Raw genomic sequence first — 22,482 nt, 5'->3', positions numbered from 1 at the left:
TTAAGCTTTGTAAAGTAACTGCCTGATTATTATTATAATAACTATTATTATTTAGATTTCCCTACCTTGTTGACTGCCAATAATGTTTTTGCCTGTTAATGTGACACCTGATATTTCTTTACAGATGGCATAGTGCAACCCCTGGATGAATACAAGTTGTGAGTTAGTCTTCCATTAGCAGATGAATGCAAAGAAAGCAGGCCAGCTAGCAGGCAGAAAGACATTGTCAGCAGAGGTTACCCTTGTACAACCGAAGAAAGGGAGTATTATCTGTTAATCTCTAAGCCAGGCAGCAGGTAGATGGGTAATATAGGTTCAGCATTAAGCAGCATAGACATACCATTCTTGGCTTTTGGAAGTATTACCTTTTGGGTAATCTCTGAACTATGTAGTGATGTGAAGCCTTGGGTCACCCATAGACAGCCCAGACATATGCATACTATCTTGAGGGGGTGTGGCTTTGCCTGTGAGTTACTAATGGAAGTATGATCCTTTAGGTTATCTCTGAACTATGTAGTGATGTGAAGCCTTGGGTCACCCATAGACAGCACAGACATAAATTCCTACTTGTGGAAGAGCTGTGTTGTTGATGAGTTATGCAGCAGGGAGATGTGATGCCTTGGGAAACTCTTCAACAGCACAGATGCATAAATAATAGCTTGCCGAAGTGCTGTACTGTGACCTTTGAGCTATAGTGAAGAGGTAGAAAGCGTGGTTGGGGTAAGCAACTGTTCACTTAAAGGTTCCTCTATCAGGTTCAAATGCTTCTTCCTGCAACCATGTTGTAGTATAACTGGTGATAGAAATCTATATTTCTAGAACTGTTTATGTAGGTGATTTAAAGTATATTAAAATTCTGCAGGTGTTTCTCATCACAATAGTCGGTTATGCTGGCTCAGGGTAATGTACTTTGTATCATCATGTAGGGCATACCACTGAGAGGAACGATTGAACTGTGATGAGCAAATGAAGAATATGTACTTGATATTATCATGCCAGTGACATCAGCAAAGGAACAGGCTTTGGCTAAGGCATCATTTGGTTAAGTATAAAATAATATTAAACAGTGCAGATATATAGACCTACTGGTGTAAACTGTACTTACCTATTAGCATACTGTATTGGTGGGAGAAGAGGGTATCAGGATATGTGTGGTTTAATAATGTATCAATGTGATAGGTAAACAGAAGAGTGGATGCTTAACCTATTGGTTTTAAAGGAACCATTAACTTGTTCTTGTTATGACAAAGTGTAACTAAAGAAGATTGCAATATCGGTTATTGACAATATGGTTGAAGAATATTATTCTGGAGGAATTTTATACATTTTGAGGAAAGCAACTTTGTACAAGATTACTATTTTGTTCATAACCTGATATAAAGTTCTTTATGATTTCAGGTTGTAAAGTAATTTATTTTTGCACACAACTAATTTGTTTTTATTTAGTTCTGGTTTTGAATTGTTGATATTATTGTACAAACTAATTGCAGGCAAGTATTATATTACGTTATGATCTGGTGTATTCAATATTAAGGTAGCTTAAATATTATCTGTATAACTGTTAATCTGTTCATTCCTTTCCATCACATTATTTCTTGATGTCCTATAAACAAAGATATGTTTTCACATCTGGGTGTTAAGGGACTGAAATACTGACCTATAATTATCTGTCAATGCCTGCAGGCAATGAATGAATGCTAAGAATTAAGTGACAACCTGAAAAGATTAGTAATTTCCATTTCTTATTTGTAGCACTCCCTTATCAACCATTTCATTCACTGGTAAGAATTTTACAGTATAGAATTTTTCTTCAGAAATGTTTCAATATCCAGAAAGAACAGTCTTCCTATGTGAAATATAGACACATAGATGTATTATTAAAATCAGCTTTGGCACCTTGCAACCATCCCTTTAATAATTGTTATTAATGAATGAGAGCACTACAGGAGATACACTTTGTGTACATACACTTTGAAATATTTTCACAACTTAGCCTAAGCAAAAGTCATCTGGATGAATCATTGAGAAAATGGCCAATTTTGAGTCCATTTGAGATAACCTGTTGACCCCTTGAAGCTCAGGGTAAAAACTGATAAGGGCATGCTGAGTGTCATAAAGTGAGTGTATTAAAGAGTATCAACAGATTGAAGCAGATTTCATTTGCAGGATAACTATGTCTTGTTGAAGACCTGCAGAGCCTCTTCACAAAACTAATCTGAGCTGAATTTGACCAAACTTTGAATAAAATGTTGACTGCAAATGACCTTTGACATCTACAAATTGCAATAGCAGCTGAAAACTCACTGTGTTGCATGTGAAAGTTGAAAGTCCATCCAACATTTTAATATTGAGTTATCATGTTTATAAGGTTTTCAGTTTGACCTGTGACCTCAAATGACTTCTGACATTCATGAAAACATCAGAGATCATCTACTCACCAATGGCAAGCTACACACCAAGTTTGAACTTCCTTCAACTTCCATTTCTTGAGATACTGTGTGACAGACTTTCACCTGTGCTGACCTCAAGTGACCTTTGACCAATACCAACAACTACCCCAAACCAGTTCTATCTACTTGCCAAATATGAAATGCACCATAGTTACCCTTCTGAAGTAAGAGCGTTTACATGCAAGTGTCACATACACACGCCATCACCATTGCATAGATTACTTCTGCCTTCAGCAAGGAATCAAAACTTAAAAAAGCCATGGTTCTTGTTCATGCTTGGATGGAGCCTTTTACTTCAGTAGCATGTACATAGGGAGAACTATTACACTGGAATAATATAGGAAACACACATCAGTTAAAGAAGTGTTTCAGAGCTCACAGAATAACATCCTTGTAGCCAGTATTGGCGCAGACTCAGAACACGTATAGTTTTAATCCACTTTTATACTTGACATTGGTGCAACTCTCAATAACTGGTAATGTCATGTAACATGATGATCATTCAGTCATGATGTGTATGTCATTATTAAAAACAAGTTTACACTTTGACAAATATGAACAAGTCTTGGAAAAGGAGATGTGTGGCATGTTTAGAGCTATCTTGACTTTGATTTCAGTAGTCATGAACGAATCTTCAGCAAAACACTGTAGCTGGTGTCAAATTAAAGATTTAAGACACAAACATATATACCTGAATACCCAATATATTTCTATGCTTTTGTTCGTAAAGCTAAGAAGTCTATTGAAGAAAAAAACAGTAACTACCACTGCAATTTCAAAATTGTTTTGTGGAAGTGTGGTCACATGTTCAAATATTGTATGTCCTTGATAATCGTGTAATCTGTGCTTGAGTATTGAATAAAACTGCAAGATAAATTTATTGTATTCCTTATTCCATCTAATAAACATTTCAAGGACTAATGTTTGTGATTACTTCAGCCTGATATGGTAAATGTATTTGTACAGTATATGCTATGACTATGCTTCCCAATCTGACTGATATCCAACTGTAAGCAATGCATAGTTACAGTAGTCATCCAAAGATCATAGCTCCAGTGACCATGCCAATATATAGCTTTTATTTACAGAGCTGACTGAGATTCATGTGAAGTAATTTATGAAGTTGCTTGATCTTTGCACATATATTTTCTGTTTGATTAACAAAGAAATTGATGATACTTGTTTATTTGTAAATAGTCCAAGAAACTGTATTATAACTTTTCCTGTACTTATGCAAAACAAGAGTAAATTGATAATTTAGCTATTTTTGTGTTTATATTTCTTGTAACAGTAGGGTATAAATAATTGCACATTGTTCAGATATTGCCAATGACCAATTAAACTGCACCAGCAGAAAGTGCTTGCATAATGAAATAATTCAAGGTGGTGTCTTTTGTTGATTTATTCTTGTTACTCCTGGTAACTTCTGAGAGCTGTCGCCCACTTAAATATAATGTATTATGAAATATTGTATTCTCCACATCATGGCCCAGTAACAATTGGTATTTAGACTATTTTGAGACATTTCTCTGTTCTTCCACTAGACGTTTTGGGTGTGGCAAAATGCTTCAGATCTTGCTAGACACATGACTCATTTAAATATAGAAATGGACAAAAGCCAATGACTTCTATGACAGAAGGAGTGCAGCTGTATATTAGCCACTAGACATGGAAACCAGAGGGAAAGCCCTCCCAGGGGTTACTTGCCTTTAAATACATGACATATGCAGCACATGAGTAGTTTGCAAGCTAAATCTAAATAAGAGTCGGTGCTGACATGGTTTGATGAATGGAATCGTGTGACATAATGCCGCAACAGTGAAAGACATTGTTGCTGGTAGTTTATTTTGCATGCTCACTCTTAACAACAAAGAGCTAAATTTGTATTTGTAATACTGTAATAAACCTGATGAGATCCATTTGGTATTTTAACATTTGTACCTATGCTGATTCCAAATGACCTTTGACCTCCACCTAAAATGATAGGACCCCTGTACTCACTATAAGAAAGACACATGCCAAATATCAGCTATGTGGTGCAATCAATCTTTGGATAACATGTTTACAAGGTTAAGTGTTTATAAGGCTTTATAGATTGTGACCTTTGGTGGCCCCAAAAGACCTTTGATCTCCACCAAAACAATGGGGTTCTTGCACTCATTATAGGGAAGCCACATGCAAATAATGAGCCAATAAATTTTCCTATCTAGAGATATGGTATGTACAAGGAATTCAAGGACTCTGGTAACTCTGACCTACACAAAATTGTGTAAACCTTGACACTACATATAGCATATATGAACTCCTTTGATGTTCTGGGGATACAGCGGTTTTGAACATTCATATTTGCCCTCTGCTAACCCCTAGTAACCTTTGATCACCCAAAACAACAGGGTTCTTGTCCTAATTTGGGACAGTGACATGCCAAATATGACAACTGAAGAGGTTATCTATCTTGAGGTATCGTGTTTACAATCTAGGGCATTAAATACACACAGACACGCATGCAAACTTGACTGCATAGGTTACTTGCCTGCCTACGACAAGAAACCAAAATGGTTTCTCCTTGGAACCAAGGCACCTGTCTATAGTAATACAAATAATCATAAAAATAAGCAAATATTTATAGAGCACTTTATGCAAAGGCCTCAAAGCGCTTAAACGAAATGGGAAAAACCCAATGATTTCTCCTTTGATCCAAGGGCCCTATAGATATAATCTAAACATCCTGGTCAAAGTGTCTTTCAATATCTATATCCTATTTTTGAGATAGATACAGTACAATTAAAATATTAACGCTCTCTACTTCAAGTGAACTTTAAAGCAAACAAAAAGTGTGATGTCATAGTTGCACAAACTCCAAAAAAGGTTTAGTCTTTTGTAAGTTCAAATTCTCATGTCTGGTTAACAAAATGTAGATGCATCAGAATATGAATACACTCATGTTCACTGGTAAGTTTATTTACAACCCCTTTGATGAAAGTTTGAACCATATGCAATCCGAGGTCAAAATAAATAGAGTGAAAAATAATGAATGAAAATGTCAATGCATATCTGACATCACACCTGTTAGCTCCAAGTTCGTTTTTGGTACAAAACATGACAACTTCAACATACATGAATACACTCATGTTCACTGGTAAGTTTATTTACAACCCCTTTGATGAAAGTTTGAACCATATGCAATCCGAGGTCAAAATAAATAGAGTGAAAAATAACGAATGAAAATGTCAATGCATATCTGACATCACACCTGTTAGCTCCAAGTTTGTTTTTGGTACAAAACATGACAACTTCAACAAGCAATATCTGGTAAACAGCATGTAGAAATTGCATACAAATTTCACCAAATATAAATTTAGCTCTGAACTATGTTTATTTTAGACTGGATACAATACAAGTTGCTAAAAGTACACATTGCCAAAAATACACACAGGCAGGAGACACGATGTGCATAGCTCTGCCATTGGATACGATACAAGTTGCTAAAAGTAAATTACACATTACCCTTGACATCTAGGCAGGAGACAGGATGTGCATACAGTAGCTCTGCCATTGGATACGATACAAGTTGCTAAAATTAGTAAATTACACATTACCCTTGACATCTAGGCAGGACACACGATATGCATAGCTCTGCCATTGGATATGATACAAGTTGCTAAAATTAGTAAATTACACATTACCCTTGACATCTAGGCAGGAGACACGATGTGCATAGCTCTGCCATTGGATATGATATAAGTTGCTAAAATTAGTAAATTACACATTACCCTTGACATCTAGGCAGGAGACACGATGTGCATAGCTCTGCCATTGGATATGATATAAGTTGCTAAAAGTAAATTACACATTACCCTTGACATCTAGGCAGGAGACACGATATGCATAGCTCTGCCATTGGATATGATATAAGTTGCTAAAAGTAAATTACACATTACCCTTGACATGTACTGTAGGCAGGAGACACGATGTGCATAGCTCTGCCATTGGATATGATATAAGTTGCTAAAAGTAAATTACACATTACCCTGGACATCTAGGCAGGAGACACGATATGCATAGCTCTGCCATTGGATAAAATACAAGTTGCTAAAAATAAATCACACATTACCAATGACATCTAGGCAGGAGACACGATATGCGTGAATATTACTATTTGACGTTCAGTGACTTTAAAATTTGAACAAGATTTTCCCTTTTAACAGTTAAAGCTGCACCTCTACTCCAGATTACACCAGGTGTCACATTACCATAGTAACTATACAACTTCTCTCCCTTAGTTCCAAGAAGTATTCTTAAGGCTTTGTTTCTCTGTAAGTTTTTCTCGTAAAATTCAATCCCACCCTCAACGTAACTTTGTCCTAACTTGGCAACAATCTGATCGGACTTCAAGTCATGATGTTTGTTTAAAACTCCTGTAAGGTAACGATAAGTACAGAAGAAAGCACTCCCAACAAAGAACGCTGTCACAGATAATGGAAACATCCCAGCTATCACTTGAACTGTGAATGTTGAAGCAAATCCTGCTACTACTGCAACTGGAGCAAACAACACTGGATATGCAGCAAAACATTGATGTGCATGTACTACTCCTTTAGCTAGTGCAAATTTCCGTGCCTTCACACTCAGTTGCAATGACTGTTTGAATCTTGACCCTTCCTCTGAGGCTAGATTTACTCGGACATTCTCAGCAAATTGAGTATTTGACAGAACTGGCTCATCGACAAATAGCAAAGGAATACCATACTGGACACCACTAGGAAGAAAAGGTAAACCTTTAACTTTAAGGTCCCACTGACTGGTAATGAATGTGCTGAATGAATCTGTCTTTATTCCAAGCTCCATGCAAACATCCTCAAATTCTTGAATTTGGGACATGGAAGGTTGTATACGTTTACCTCCTTTGTACGCTTCCATTATTGGACGATACAGGTGGCTTGGGAATAAGAGAGGGCAGGCTTTGGCAATGCCAACAAGACTTGCAGAAACTGCACCAAGGATGACATAATTCTTCGGATTCCTCACCCAGACCCGGATTCTGTGTAGGACTGACATTTTGTATTGACCCTGAAACAGAACAGAATCAAATTAATGTTGATATTATGTCCCATACTGTACAAGGAAGGTCATTTGACATGATCCATGGTTGGTCGTAGTAGTAGTAAAATTAACTTTGTATCACTTTAGAAATCATTGTGAGTTATGTATGGGTGCATTTAAGTTCTATAGTTGCCTAGCGTTGAATGCTAATAATATCTGAAAGGTCTACATGTACCTTCTATTTTCTCTTACACAGAAGAACTAGTTTACTTTGCTGACTCTGTTTCGACAGCAGATTAATAGCACTAATTTGCAATCTTTCTTAAACAGGGTAAAGGGAGTTGTTGACTATTATAGGATTACCCTGGATTTATGTACTGTCCCTGGAATTTGCCTAAAGTTTGTAAAACGGCCCTGAATAGTTTCAATTTTGTGAGTCCTCCTAATCACAGAGACAATTTGAACCTATGCTACACTCTGATTGTTTACAACTATAGCTACGAACATAATTTCCAGTCATGACTCACAGCTAAACGCAACCCAGATCAATGAATAATTTCTTACTTCATGCAAAGCATCATGTTGCACTTAGTGATTAATATAATAAGGCTTCCAAGGTACTTGCAGGTTTTGGCATTTGACTTTTATCTTGTACAAACTACATGTTTCTGGATTAGGTGTTCTAACATTGGACATTTGAAAACCTAGGGCCACCAAAAAACTGAGAGTCGGATCAAGTCTGTTGCATACACGGTGTGTCTTAATTTGGACTATACCACTGATAATAGGTTAGCATCGAGTTTATCTGCCACGTCCGATACTACAACAGAAAAGAAAATACTATTATTCCATGTACGAAACTAAAATAGAAATAAAAGTACTATTACTCCAACTACATATATCATGCTATTACCAAGTAGGATTAATATTTGGCATAACTTTTTTTCTAATAGGCTTGTTAATGAATGGAATGGTTTACCTGAGAAAGTTGTACTTGCAAGTAGTGTGAATGGGATTAAGAATGAGTACTTTAAACTAAAGGTCTGCTGTATAGACCCCAACTAGTGCACACTATCATGGAAAAGTTTCTTGAGATTACATAATCGACCTGCCTTGGTCGTTAAATTACCTCTTTTTACCAAGTAGTCTGCAACGCCTGCCACACATTGTTTTCTTGTATGAGGGTCTTTGTGTGAATACTGTATGATTAACTACACTGTAGACATGAACATATTTCTACAGTTTACACAATGAGCCAACCGGTGGTAAGAAGCTATGCAGGCTAATTGTAGAGCCTGAGGTCGATCAACGAATTACCTAATCACAAAACTTTCCTACTGTAGGTATAGCATGGGTGCTATAATATTGGAGCCAATAAATCGTGTCTGAGTTTTTGTGCCTTCGTTTTTTTTTCCCTATAGGATCCTAATTTTCGACTTAACTACACTAAACTTATCATATTAATATGCCTAGAACCAAGCTAGCACAAATTATTACTTTATTACTAGGCTATGCCAAATCCAACTGTAGTAGGCTAGGCTAGTTCGTTGTTAGTATGCTGCTAACTAATTTTATACGCCGATAAATGTTACTATTTTAGGCCTTCCTGTGTCACCACTGTAATACTCATATTGCGTGGTTATCACTTGTTTACAGCAATACTTACCTTACGCGGATTAAATGACGCTGAATGTCAAGTACTGATCAAGTCGGGGTCTAGATAACGATCTCTTGGCTTTTGAAAGTAGGATATTTTACCAAATCGGTCCAACAACGGCCGAAAACTATTTAGGCTTTAGGCTAGGGGTTAGCCGGCCCAGACTTCGCGCAACTATATGAGGGGCTGCTATTTTGGGAACTTTGTCAATAGCAGGATGACTTTAGGCACAACATTCATTTAGATATGTTGTACTTGTAGACTGTAAACACAAGACTGCTAGTTCAGGTTGCACTTCCATTTAATACACTAATTTTTGAGGAATGAGCTCTTACAGCTGAGGTACATTAACTAGATGTTTGTTCAACTTATGATACACAGCTGATGAGGTCGGTTCCTCAGATGCGAGACAAAACTCAACGGGAAAGCATAAATTTTATAGTCTCAAAGACACGTTTGCAATGCATGACAAATTTGTCACAACCAACAATGTTGAATATCACACATTGCAACTTGGATTCCCCAGCTATTGTTGATCTTAACTCAACGGCAAAGGTTATGATTCAGTGACTAGAATTGAAAACATAATACATTTAGGCCTATCATATGACATATACGTGAAAACTGGACCAACGTTATTTCGTTACACATAAGACTCAATTAATACAGTGGAATTGTAATTATCGTTGTCCAGAATGTATTTAAAACCCTGGTGGGACACTTGGGGCCTCAGCTAGAAGACTTCCTAACCCTTGTCAGATATTTAATTTTCTCTGATAATTATTTTAAATCACTACTAAATGCCGTAGCATTTTGAGATATTTGTTGCTGTTTCTATGGGAAAAGTGATCCCTCGATCGTCGTGCCCCTCCATACCCTCTGAGGACACCCTGGCATGATTGATGGTCCAATCCGTCCCTGCCTTAAAAAATACACTAACATAATGCGAATTTTGAAACTCAGTTTCCTTAGTAAATTCTCACTTGTTGTGAAAAATAACGGGAAAGTTTACCCTCTTGTGAAACAACGCACGATGCCTCTACGTGGAAAGGTAAATCATGAAAGTGCCGTCGAAGTCACGAAAGCTAACTTGACACAGAACAAAATAAGCCGAAACCGCAGTCGCAATGTACGTACGTACAGTGATGTACAGATATGTGTGGGCAATGGCACGCATACATAACACGTAGACCATCAAAACAAGGCAAAGTGTACTAGTTCCATACAGCAGTCTGTGCATGCTATGATATTTGCCAGGACAGAAACCAACTCTAGTCCTTAAACACACTTTGGTACATTTTACCATCAAACTTTAACCCAGAACTTCATAATTTACGGCTAACGACCAGGGTCTAATGTAAGATAATTGGTCATTTACAACATGTTCCGGTTGGTGAGAAGATTTTCACAGAGATTTTCTCGGAAAAGTGAAGCCGGTGATCATCCAGCCCATGATGGGTCTAACTTCCGACACCGTAAAAGGAAAGAATTATCCGAAGTCCGTGTTCAAAGCAAACATGTATTTCTCTGTTATGTTTCTCTTCTAGATGGCTCAGAGAAAGCTTTTGAAATAAAGGTAATTGAAAGTAACTAGACCTACTAAATATTTTTTAATTCGGCAAAAACGTCTTTATTTATGCAGTTAAGGCTTAACAATTGGTCACATAGCCTAGGCCAAATTAGGCTGCAATACAATTGAGGGATTGATAACGCAAAGCAGTTAAGTGACGCAAAACATTGAAGGCTTTTTCCGTTAAACTCTCATCCGAAATCTACCTAACCTGTCTAAATCACAAGACAAAAAACATGTTGCTGCTACCTATTCCTGCAATTTCTATCAAAACTTTCAAAAGAGGAAAACCAAGTTAACAATATAACTATAGCCTACTTACTAATAATACCTAGTACATAGCCTAGCCTAAGTTTGGCTACAATTTGACTAACGTTAAGCCATATCCTACTTAATGTTGGAATGAAGGGTAAATGGATAACACAACGTACAAGTAACACGGAAGGTTGGATTCATTTTCTGTCCAAATACCATAGAAAATGCAAATACATAAGCAGAGAAAGCTTTTGTACAAAGCTTTTGTTTTGAAGAGAAAAGTTCATGTTAAAAGATTTAGAATAGAGCTAGGCCTAGTAGTAGGATGGTGACTTCGAAGTTCGCCCACTTAAGACTTAAAACACCCCAAAACTAAATCTTCTGGTATAAATCATTTGAAAATATACTTCATATGGTGGGAGAATTTTGTTATAGTACGATACACGGCCAAACTTTCTTTCCTGCAAACTGTTTTCACGTTGTTTTCCAAGAAGATTCTTCGTGATTGTGGAACTGGTATTTCTTGCTAGAGTATTGCGAATTTCGGCCACGCAACCTACAGTGTGGCGCTGGTAAAAATTGGTAGCGCTGTTGCTCTTTCAGTAATTATAACAGACTTCATAGATCTTCGTCATTTTATTGACAAATATGTAAGTAATTTCTTGCACACGGGTCATTTTGGAGAGAAAATAACTGTAGCTTCGTACTTTTTGGTGAAATTTGGCTCTTCCTGTAGGTTTTCATGGTAAAAATCGTGTATTTCTTAGGGTGCCCGAACTTCGCAGTATGGCGAACTTCGCAATACTGACTATATTACTAGTAGTAGCATGGTGACTTCGAAGTTCGGACACTTAAGACTTAAAACACCCCAAAACTAAATCTTCTGGTATAAATCATTTGAAAATATACTTCATAAGGTGGGAGAATTTTGTTATAGTACGATACACGGCCAAACTTTCTTTCCTGCAAACTGTTTTCATGTTGTTTTCAAGAAGATTCTTCGTGATTGTGGAACTGGTATTTCTTTGCTAGAGTATTGCAAAGTTCGGACACGCAACCCACAGTGTGGCGCTGGTGATAAAATTGGTGGCGCAGTTGCTCTTTCAGTAATTATAACAGACTTCATAGATCTTCGTCATTTTATTGACAAATATGTAAGTAATTTCTTGCACGCGGGTCATTTTGGAGAGAAAATAACTGTAGCTTCGTACTTTTTGGTGAAATTTGGCTCTTCCTGTAGATTTTCATGGTGAAATCGTGTATTTCTTAGGGTGTCCGAACCTCGCAGTATGCCGAACTTCGCAATACTGACTATATAGTAAGGCTTCATAATTGATGCACCTTCGTAATTGACGCACCTTCAAATATTACTAGCAGAAACACAGCAGGCAACCTAAACTTTTTGCAGTGAAGCAGAGTTACATATTTCATGAGTTTGAACCCATCTCGGATACATGCTGAGCAAATTGTATTGTTTTGAAAGCTTTTAACCCCCTCCCCCCAAGTTTGGCATTTATTGTAATATTGTGTCGAGCCCAGCTCCTCCGATAGTAAAACTATATCGGGACTCGCGATAGAAAGGTACTGGGGTATCTTGATGCCGTATTTATGCTTCTTCAGGAGATGTCTCGAACGGAAGAAAACAATGAGTTCACAGAAAAACAATTTGACAAGATCGGATTTGATTAATGATTCGGTATAATTTCTTCTCTGTCGATTCTCTTAACAAATAAAACTAAATTACAATGATTTGACTTGACTTGACTCCGTCAATTAAACAATTAGAAAGAGTGATGAAATGGTGACGAAGCAACGAACTGATCACGGAGCGCTGACGGAGTGATAAATTTGCTGACGGAGTGATAAATTTCTGACCTCCTTTTTCTTTTATACCTTACTTCCATAAAATCTCACTGCGCACAATCAGAAGGCAGCCAATGACCTGACCATCCTGTATTAACTTAATGATATAAAAATAAGTGCGCTGGCACTGATCTGCCCTGATTGGTTGGGAGTTTGGAAGTCCATCCCCTTTCTATGGAAACTTCCATACCACGTGAGAGAACCTTCTCGAATGTTCCACAGACATAATGGAATCTATTTTGGGAAAAGGCCCTGTACCAAGATTCAATAAGATAGTTAAAAACTTCTCGTGGGAAAACTGAATCCATGACCTAGATAAATACATAAGAGGCCTGTAAGGTGTCTCGATGGAGTTTTTCGGTAACATCAAAGAGATGGTATCACTATTTCATAACATCCCCCTCAATCTTTTAAAATTTTTGGATACTCCAAAATTTTAACATCATACTGCTTTAACTTATCATAATTTCAAGAAGGTAGAGTACTGTAAGCACATTCACTAATATTCATTGACTTCAATAAATGGTCTTCATATATCTCAAAGGTTAACATCTAGGTTACGAATTATTAAAAATGATCATATGATCTATACACATTGACACTATCTCCATGAAAATTGAAATTGAAGTGTACCTCTTCAATACTGATGACATCATATGATGTAATCTAAAAAAAAATATCATTAAGATATCTTAAAGTTACATGACACAGCAAAATATGCAGTATCTCTTACAAAATACATTTATGCATTTCATACATCAATAATACATTTATATCAAAAGTGAAATCATGCCGTGAATTGGGGAGAGATCAGAGAATACTAGACTTAGTTATCTTTTAACTGAACAGAACACCTCTGCGTTCAATAAAAAAAATTCGTATTTTACAAAAAGGAAACTTAAAATATTACAAACTCATTTACAAAACCTCGTCTTTAATGAAGTCATAGTTTCAAAACTGCTTTGAAACCTTGTGAATCATATACATTCACCTCAAGAAAATCAACAAAATGTGACTCTATAGCATGGTGACCCTAGGTATGCACTCCGAAATGATAGTCTAGTAAAGTACCAAAGTACTAGATATTCGATACCATAAAAGAGACCCCATAGACTATGACATCAACAAATCTTTCTTCAAATTTACATATTATATACCTAACATCTTGTCTTTTAAACTTCATGATGAAATTTACTTTTGCATGAATAATTGAGGAAAAGAAAATATATACATAACTTCCTCAAAAGATCTATACTTTCATTTGCTTTGATAACTGTTGCTGTAAGCAAAAGTTGCACATCACCAATGCTGTCTCTAAATGGCCTTCAATATAACATCAATGATGCAATGTAAATATCCTTAAAATATTTCTCAATATATGAAAACCCATGTTGCTAATATTCCGGATATGTTCTAATTGCCGGGTAAACGTTTGAACGAATTCATAAGGAGAAATTAGGTATACTCATTACACATTTGTTATAAAAGATGAAACTAGGTCACTTGGTGGCGTTTTTAACAAAAAAGCTTATATTGTTACACCATATAGTACAATGACTTCCACTTAATAGGTATGCAGGTAATTGCCATGACGCATTCCATTCATACAATCGTGGGTAAAACACCTGTTCATCTGAACTTAAAGCAATATGCAGTTACATACTAACCATATAATGTTTGCAACATCCTGCCTGGATTGCCTGTAATGTTCAATCCCTTTTCATGGAGAAAATTCATTATTTCCTCTGTGTTGGAATATTTTCCTACATTCCACCAAAAATCATGACTCTTAAAGCCTGTTGGAAAACATGGTGTCTGATAGGTGACCAGAACCTGTAATTCACCCAATTTGTATCTAGCACGTTGGACCTTCATGTCTCCTTGTGGAGCATTTGCAAAAACTTTCTTTTGCCTTAATATGCTATCTTTGATGGAAGGATATGGAAGTGCTAATCCTTCATTATGTACTCTATTCTCTAGAAAGGACGCAACATTCATTGGCTTAGTGCTCATAAGACACATGATGTGATCTGAAGTTACCCCTGGCAAAATGTTACCAAACTCATCATGAAACTCAATATCTACATCTTGCATGACATTAACATTTTCTGCATTAGAAGTGTTACTACTCAAAACATTTCTCATTCGTGCAACCTTTTCACTTGATGAACCCTTTGTTTTCAAGACATTTCGCAATTTCTGAATGTTGGTGATATTCTTAGTTTCAGAAGATGCTCTTACAAAACATGGTTTAAGCCTGTTATAATTGAATACATCACTAAGAATTTCTCCTTTGAGAGTGGCCAACAAATAATGAGTCCTATCCAAAACTTGATGGATTACTAGTGGTCCACACCATTCTGCAGCAATTTTGCGAGAGTTCGCAGTCAAGGAGGAAGACGTTGGCTTATACAGATACACTAATTGACCCGTTGAATAAATTGCACCTTTGTCCAGTTTTGCACTTATCTTAACATTTTGAGCATCTTGTTGCTTCTTTTGCAAGACTAACATTACCCTAGACAAATGATCAAATCGTTTCTTTAACAATGCAGCATATTCTCCATGAGATTGTGATAATCCTGCCATTGGATTGAATGACAAATTTGTAAGATTTGGCGGCTTACGTCCAAATGCAAGTTCAAATGGGCTATAGCTACCCAACTGAGGAGAGGAAAATGTGTTATATGCATAGGCTGATGTTGGGACAAATCGTACCCAATCCGTACCAAACTGATTTAAGTTCACTTTGAGGAAATTTGAAAGAGTCTGAATGTGTCTTTCAACCTGTAAGCTTCCATGATTGCTTACACTGATGAACTTTTGTTCAATGCCTAAAGCCTTACTTAAGAGCTGCACTAATTTTCCTGTAAGAGAAGCTGCCGCATCACTTATGATACAAGACGGTGGACCAAAGGTTGTGACTACCCTCTGCAATAATGCTTCACATATTGTTTCAGCATCAAGAGTCTTAAGAGAAACACATACAACAAATCTAGTGATCTCATCACAAACAACCATCAAATGTTTAAATCCTGTAGCCGTTGTGGGCATAGTCTTGAAATCCAGACTAAGTCTGTCAAAAGGACGATAAGAATCAGGAATGCGAGCATGATATTGTCTCAATTTGTCCGGTTTCTTACGGAATTCTTGACAACGGAGACATGCCTGAATATAATTACTGATGCGTTGAAACATATTGCGCAGATAGAAATGCTGTCTAATGGTCAAATATGTACGCATTACACCCTGATGATTACTTAACAAGTCATCATGATAACGAGATATTATTTGTTCCACCATAGTCTCAGGTACGACTAACTGAAGAGTCATCTTAGCATCATTAGTCTCATGCAAAAATATCCTGAATAACAAACTATTACATAACAAATAATCCTCTGCTTGAGAACGAACAGTTCTAGCATGCTTAACATTACTTGGAATAATGTCATGTGCAAGAAAATCATAAATTGGTTTGTAGTAAGGACAAGTTTGTTGTTGAATTTGCAACTCTTTTACATCAAATGGCAGATCATAGTTTTTGATCAGCTTTCCTTGAATTGCCTTCATGACTTTATTCAATTCCTTTTGTTTTGGAATGTGCCCTGTAACCAAATGATCAATGTTTGTTATGACTGGCTTTGGCTGAACAAATAATTCTGGAGGTGGTTCTCTGATTACCTCTTGCACTCTATGTCTACTCTGATCCACTAATCTTGGCTCTGAAGGTTGAGAAACACCTGTAAAATTTGGCACAACTAACATATCAGGACTATATGTATGTCTATTTTCACTCGGCATAGAAATAGTAGGCCTTTGAATATATGTATCTCTCTTATCAGTAGATATAACTGGTGTAGTCGTCTTTTGTGACTCAGATTGTGGTCTCTGTGTAACATGATCATGTGTTGCCTTAGGAACGGATGTCCTTTTAACTCTATTTGTTGATACTTTGGCTGGGGAATCCTGCTTAGACTCCTTAGTGACTTTATTCGGAAATAAATCTGGAACTTTGACTCCCATTGACCTTGCCTTTGACCTTGTCATGATTGGATTAAATGTCTCCTTAGGTGGAGTTGAAAAATCCTCACAAGAACTGACCTCTTGAGCAACCTGATCTATTTCAGAGTGAAATTCCTGTGGTGCTCTAGACAAATAATCTGCCAAAACCAATTCTGAGCTTTTCTTGTAACCAACCTGAAATGTATATTCTGACAATTTGAACAGAAGCTTACGTAAGCGTGAAGTTGCTGGTTCTTGTTTTGACTTAAACAATTCAACAATGGCTGAGTGATCAACATATGCCTCAAATTCTACATTTTGCAATAAATGTTTGAATGCTGTCACATTAATAAATAGACCCATCATTTCTAATTCAGTTACACTATACCTCTGACATGCTGGTGGTAATACCTTAGAGTAATATGCAATAATATTCTCTTTGCCATTAACTCTTTGTGTCAGGTACGATCCTGTTGCTACTCGTGATGTGTCGCTATATAATACAAAACGACCATATTTCTGTGGCATATGCAATATAGGTGGATTACACAACAACTCTTTAATACTTTGAAATGCACACTGATGTTCCTCTGTCCACTTAAATACCTTTCTCTTACGACTCAAATGATGTAATGGTCTCAATAGTGCTTGAATATTTGGGAAAAACGAAGCCACATAATTAACTGCACCTACAAATCGTCTTACTGACTTAACATTGTGTGGTTTCGGTGTGTTCCTGATTGCTGCACATCTGTCATGCAAAGGTTGGATACAAGCCTCACCTTCTGGGGTTATTGAGAGCAAATGTCCCATATATCGGACTGAATTTTGGAAAATGCTACACTTTTTCGGAGAGATTTTCAATCCGTTGTCCATTAAAACCTTAAAAATTGCCTTTAGGTGTTGTTTGTGAGATCGTTTGTCTGCACTGTACACAATAATATCGTCATGATGAGCAATACAGAACTTATTTGAATTTGGGATCGTTGCCAAAATATCATTAATTTGTGACTGAAAGATCGCTGGAGATAAATTCAATCCCTGTGGTAAGCGTTTATAATAATAATGCTTTCCTCCATGAAATGAAGCAATACCTGTATATTGTTGTGCATGAACACTAAGTGGCAGACAGAAGAATGCAGACTTTAAATCAAGAACACCCAAAATTTTGGCTCCAGAGTACCCTATGGTACGGATAGTCTCATTCAGTAATGGAAATGGGTGATTGAGACGTTTTATTCTACTGTTCAAGTAGCGAAAATCTGTGACAACCCTTTTGTCTTTTGTTCCCATCTTTGGAATGAGGAAAACCGGTGAGGTATAAGACTGATGTCCTACCGCTAAGATTCCCAATCGCACTAATTTGTCAAGCTCACTGGCGACAATGACTTTGTCCTCATCTGAAAGTCTATAGGGACGTATGTAAAATGGCTCATCATTAGTAAGCGTAACATCAGCCTCATAATTTGGACAGTGAGATAATTCACCATAAAGAGAAAATGCATCTCTATGTGAGTCTAGAAATTCATATATGCTCTCTGTTTCTGAAGCATTCAGAATACTTTGTTCCAAATTAATGTTGTCTCTCATGATTTCCTGTTCAGATTTGGAAACCAGGGGATCATCGGCTGTCAAATGTGGATAACGATGTAAATTATATCGTGTAATTTCATCACGATTCTCTTTGGAGTTAGAATTGGTTCGAAAAAGAGACGGTTTTTCGATGTCTCTCATGACATTGAGAAAATCTAGAGAATCGGTAGGAATGTCTTCTGTGACCGTAATGATATCTGCTAAATCTAAATGAGCCACTGTGCGAGAAGGATGCAGAAAAAATTTTCGATTACCCATGTTCCTTAGTAAAATCTTTGTTCTACCTTTATGCATTTTCACTAACATTCGTGAAGGACACATACGAGATATTAGAGGAAACGGTTTAATAACCATATCTGCATTTCGTGCATATAGTGGAAGACGTCCCTGTACAGTAATGTATCTTTGCTGACCTGGGTAAATAACAAATCTCTGCACTGGCCTAAGGAAAACTTTGGCTTGTTTAATTCTAAAACAATTTGTGGTAAAGTCCAAAGATCCATTCAATTCCTTCAGAGTTTGACTACCTAATATTAAGTCAATACCTGTCAGGTTTGCAGCAATTAAAGCAGAAAGCTGAAATTCATGACCCTGAATTTTAACCTGAAATGTTATCGTGCTATACGCATGAATAAACTGACCATTACCCAACTTTAGGTTTACTACATCAACTGAGACTGGTTGTATAGAGGATAAATACTTTGAATTTTGCACTGTAGAAGAAGAAATGATAGAGCGTGTCGCTCCACTATCAAACAACAATGAAATTCCTTTACCATCATGTAAAGTACCTCTTACAAAATTACGTGTGTCCAGTTGAATATCCACATTACGGTCGTTCCCTGTATATCTAGAACTAGGAATATTACTATTCTTCCAAATATTATTTGCTTTACGTTTCGATCTTCCTTTACTTGGTACTTTGTCTGGAGTCACTGTATGATGAGTGCAATCATAAGTGCTCCCTAATGAAAATTCTGTGTTGGTACTTTGTTTACATTAGCCTCCATTTCATGGCTTAGGCGAATTTGACAATATTGTGCAAAATGACCTCGATTCTGACAGTAATAACATGTGATTGAAGGATTAAAATATGGTAACCTTCTCCTGTTATTATTCTGACCTGTCCTAGGTCCACGAGAATCACGAGAACTATATCTTTGCCTCATATCTTTTGGATTGTCTTGCGATTCTGACCTACGTGACTGATCAAACTTGGTTTCTAACTCCTGAATTTTATTACACAACTCGTGTATCTCAGAAGATGCAGAAATAGTAGGAGTCTGAACAGAAGACGCTTTATCGTGCATTGCCATAAATAGTTCAGAAGAAGCTGGGGGTTGACTTTCTATTTGTAAGTCAAAATAACATTGCACTTTCATGACCAAATCTGCAATTGTTGCTTGTGGTGATGCAGACATTAACACTGCTGAGCGGCATTGCAAAGGCAGGGTCGAGATGAATTTATCTCTAATTTGGTCCTCGCCATAGCTTAATTGTGCTGCAGCTTTTGAAATTTTGGCCAAATGAGCTTGAGCTGTATCACCTGGCGTATAGCTTAATGCATGAAATGCCTGTGATTTAGCGTAGGAAGAAGTCCCTGGACTGAAACGAGCAAGGAATTGCTTGCGCAGATCAGCAATAGTTGAAAAATTTTTGTTTTCAATCCAGAGTCTGGCCTGGCCTTTAAGTGTTCGCTTAAATATGCGACATATTTCATTAAATTCTTCCGCTACAGCCTCAGGGGTGGTTTGGGACGGCAATTTATGCACCTCCAAATAATCTTCAAATCCCAAATAATGAGCTTCGGCTAAATCTGCATCAATTACATCGCCCTGAAATCGTGATGGCAAAAAATCAGTGGGCCTATGTTTCTGCATAACATTAACAGAGGTCGAAGTTTCCTGTTTACTGACGGACATAATGCCGAATACAATTAGGCTAGTTATGAGTATACAACATGCCTAAACTTAATTGAACACACTATCGACCGTAATACAAATAACAAACATGCAATACATGGACACGAATAAAATAACTTATCGTTACACTCTGATCTCAAATAGGGGTTGGGATACAAATTGGCATGATTTCACTCACCCTTAAGTTTAACTAAGAACTGGTAGTGGAACTGCAAACGATGATTGAAGACCCTCGGCTAGTAGTAGTATAGTAGTAGTAGCGGCAGGTAGTAGCAGTAGCAGGTGGGCCTACATCTCGTAAGAACTTCAGATTCGTTCGCCGTTAACATCGGGTAGAGTCTAGGCTTAGATCGCGAAAATGTTCAGTTCTGATGTTTTGAGCTGTAGTATGACTAACTACGTACTAGTTGCGCGAATGTTCAAACGCGAACTGCATGCTGGGTTGATTAACGTTAGTGTACAGATCAGTGGTTCCGGTGTACAGACTTAGGCTAGTATAGGCTGACTTCCATCGCAGAGTGTGTATGTTAGGCAAGGTCGTGAACATGCGTCGTGTTCCTCGTTAGGTCTTCGGGCCAAAAAAAATCACCTGTTCGTTATTGAACGTAACGAACGAAAGTTGTGAAAAGTTCCGTTTCCGTTTTGTTCCTGAAGAAAGCAACCGACCTCCACCATGTAATATTGTGTCGAGCCCAGCTCCTCCGATAGTAAAACTATATCGGGACTCGCGATAGAAAGGTACTGGGGTATCTTGATGCCGTATTTATGCTTCTTCAGGAGATGTCTCGAACGGAAGAAAACAATGAGTTCACAGAAAAACAATTTGACAAGATCGGATTTGATTAATGATTCGGTATAATTTCTTCTCTGTCGATTCTCTTAACAAATAAAACTAAATTACAATGATTTGACTTGACTTGACTCCGTCAATTAAACAATTAGAAAGAGTGATGAAATGGTGACGAAGCAACGAACTGATCACGGAGCGCTGACGGAGTGATAAATTTGCTGACGGAGTGATAAATTTCTGACCTCCTTTTTCTTTTATACCTTACTTCCATAAAATCTCACTGCGCACAATCAGAAGGCAGCCAATGACCTGACCATCCTGTATTAACTTAATGATATAAAAATAAGTGCGCTGGCACTGATCTGCCCTGATTGGTTGGGAGTTTGGAAGTCCATCCCCTTTCTATGGAAACTTCCATACCACGTGAGAGAACCTTCTCGAATGTTCCACAGACATAATGGAATCTATTTTGGGAAAAGGCCCTGTACCAAGATTCAATAAGATAGTTAAAAACTTCTCGTGGGAAAACTGAATCCATGACCTAGATAAATACATAAGAGGCCTGTAAGGTGTCTCGATGGAGTTTTTCGGTAACATCAAAGAGATGGTATCACTATTTCATAACATTATTTTAGCATTTGGAATTCTTACTCCCTAATAAAAAGCCCAAAATTACCTCAACATGATACTACTACTCACTGGGACCTGACATGTCTAAGCCTAGAGGCTTAGTTAATGCATAGCATACAGCATCCACAGTCAATGGATATATACTACACAAAAGTTACAGTAAGCTTATTGACAAATGTGTCAATTTCATGAAAGAACTTGACACGGCAGACATTTTGCGGTCAATTCTGCTCAAGTTTACCTTGTGTAGGCACAGAACAATAAATATTTTGAGATCATTACTGTTCTGAGGAACTACACGTATGAAAAACGCATATAGTGCTTTGAGGCCTTTGCATAAAGCGCTCTATAAATATTTGCTTATTATTATATAGTTGAGTGATTTAGATTTTCCTTGATAGACATCTTTGACCAAATGTTTAAGTATGTCAATTATGAGCCCACCATGCTACTGTACCATGGTACACGCCAACACAGTAGGCCTAGACCATGATGTGCTCTCATCAGGATATAACAAACATTCTCAGATTAGCCTATCATTCCTACAAGTGCTAACAAGAATATTTGACAGAAGAAGTTAATTTCAGTGGGTACTTGGTCTTGAAAAGGAGCCACCTGCTTCATAAGATTTTGATCTTTTGGCAGTCTTCTATGTATACACGTCACAAAGAAACTTTCCTGAAATTCTTTTTTAATTTCCAGTAGGA

The 22,482-nt window shown here is 37.1% G+C and overlaps 3 protein-coding genes across 13 annotated transcripts in view; 2 read left to right on the top strand and 1 right to left on the bottom strand.

Annotated features, from left to right (window-relative positions):
* The window catches only part of LOC139958378 (tyrosine-protein phosphatase non-receptor type 4-like), a 94,573-nt gene extending 90,741 nt beyond the window's left edge, over positions 1-3,832 (top strand). For all 4 annotated transcript variants that reach the window (XM_071955397.1, XM_071955395.1, XM_071955394.1 and 1 more), the window contains one exon: positions 125-3,832. In XM_071955397.1, the coding sequence (XP_071811498.1) occupies positions 125-162 (38 nt within the window). In that variant the 3' untranslated portion in view covers positions 163-3,832. The remainder of the gene's footprint in view (positions 1-124) is intronic.
* A 1,971-nt stretch (positions 3,833-5,803) lies between these two features.
* Positions 5,804-10,298, bottom strand: LOC139958380 (transmembrane protein 177-like). Of its 5 annotated transcripts, XM_071955404.1 has the most exons (3): positions 9,160-9,704; positions 8,244-8,313; positions 5,804-7,520 (listed from the first exon to the last, which is right to left on the bottom strand). In XM_071955404.1, exon 3 carries the CDS (start codon positions 7,506-7,508, stop codon positions 6,606-6,608), a length of 903 nt encoding a protein of 300 aa, XP_071811505.1. In that variant the 5' UTR covers positions 7,509-7,520; positions 8,244-8,313; positions 9,160-9,704; the 3' UTR covers positions 5,804-6,605. The 5 variants fall into 5 exon arrangements, with proteins under 5 accessions (XP_071811505.1, XP_071811508.1, XP_071811504.1 ...); XM_071955407.1 differs by lacking the exons at positions 8,244-8,313; positions 9,160-9,704 and adding an exon at positions 10,163-10,298; XM_071955403.1 differs by lacking the exon at positions 8,244-8,313 and having other exon boundaries at positions 9,160-9,700.
* A 76-nt stretch (positions 10,299-10,374) lies between these two features.
* Positions 10,375-22,482, top strand: part of LOC139958379 (uncharacterized) — a 74,563-nt gene continuing 62,455 nt past the window's right edge. For 3 of the 4 annotated variants that reach the window (XM_071955399.1, XM_071955401.1, XM_071955400.1), the window contains exon 1: positions 10,376-10,726. In XM_071955399.1, the coding sequence (XP_071811500.1) occupies positions 10,532-10,726 (195 nt within the window). In that variant the 5' untranslated portion in view covers positions 10,376-10,531. Of the gene's footprint in view, positions 10,727-22,482 lie in introns of all 4 variants that reach the window. The other variant, XM_071955398.1, reaches the window with a different exon arrangement.

Source organism: Apostichopus japonicus, chromosome 18 (genome assembly GCF_037975245.1).
Source record: "Apostichopus japonicus isolate 1M-3 chromosome 18, ASM3797524v1, whole genome shotgun sequence".
Classification (NCBI taxonomy): Eukaryota; Metazoa; Echinodermata; class Holothuroidea; order Aspidochirotida; family Stichopodidae; genus Apostichopus; species Apostichopus japonicus.
Note: the sequence above shows the minus strand (reverse complement) of the source record. Positions and strands in the feature narration are given on the sequence as shown.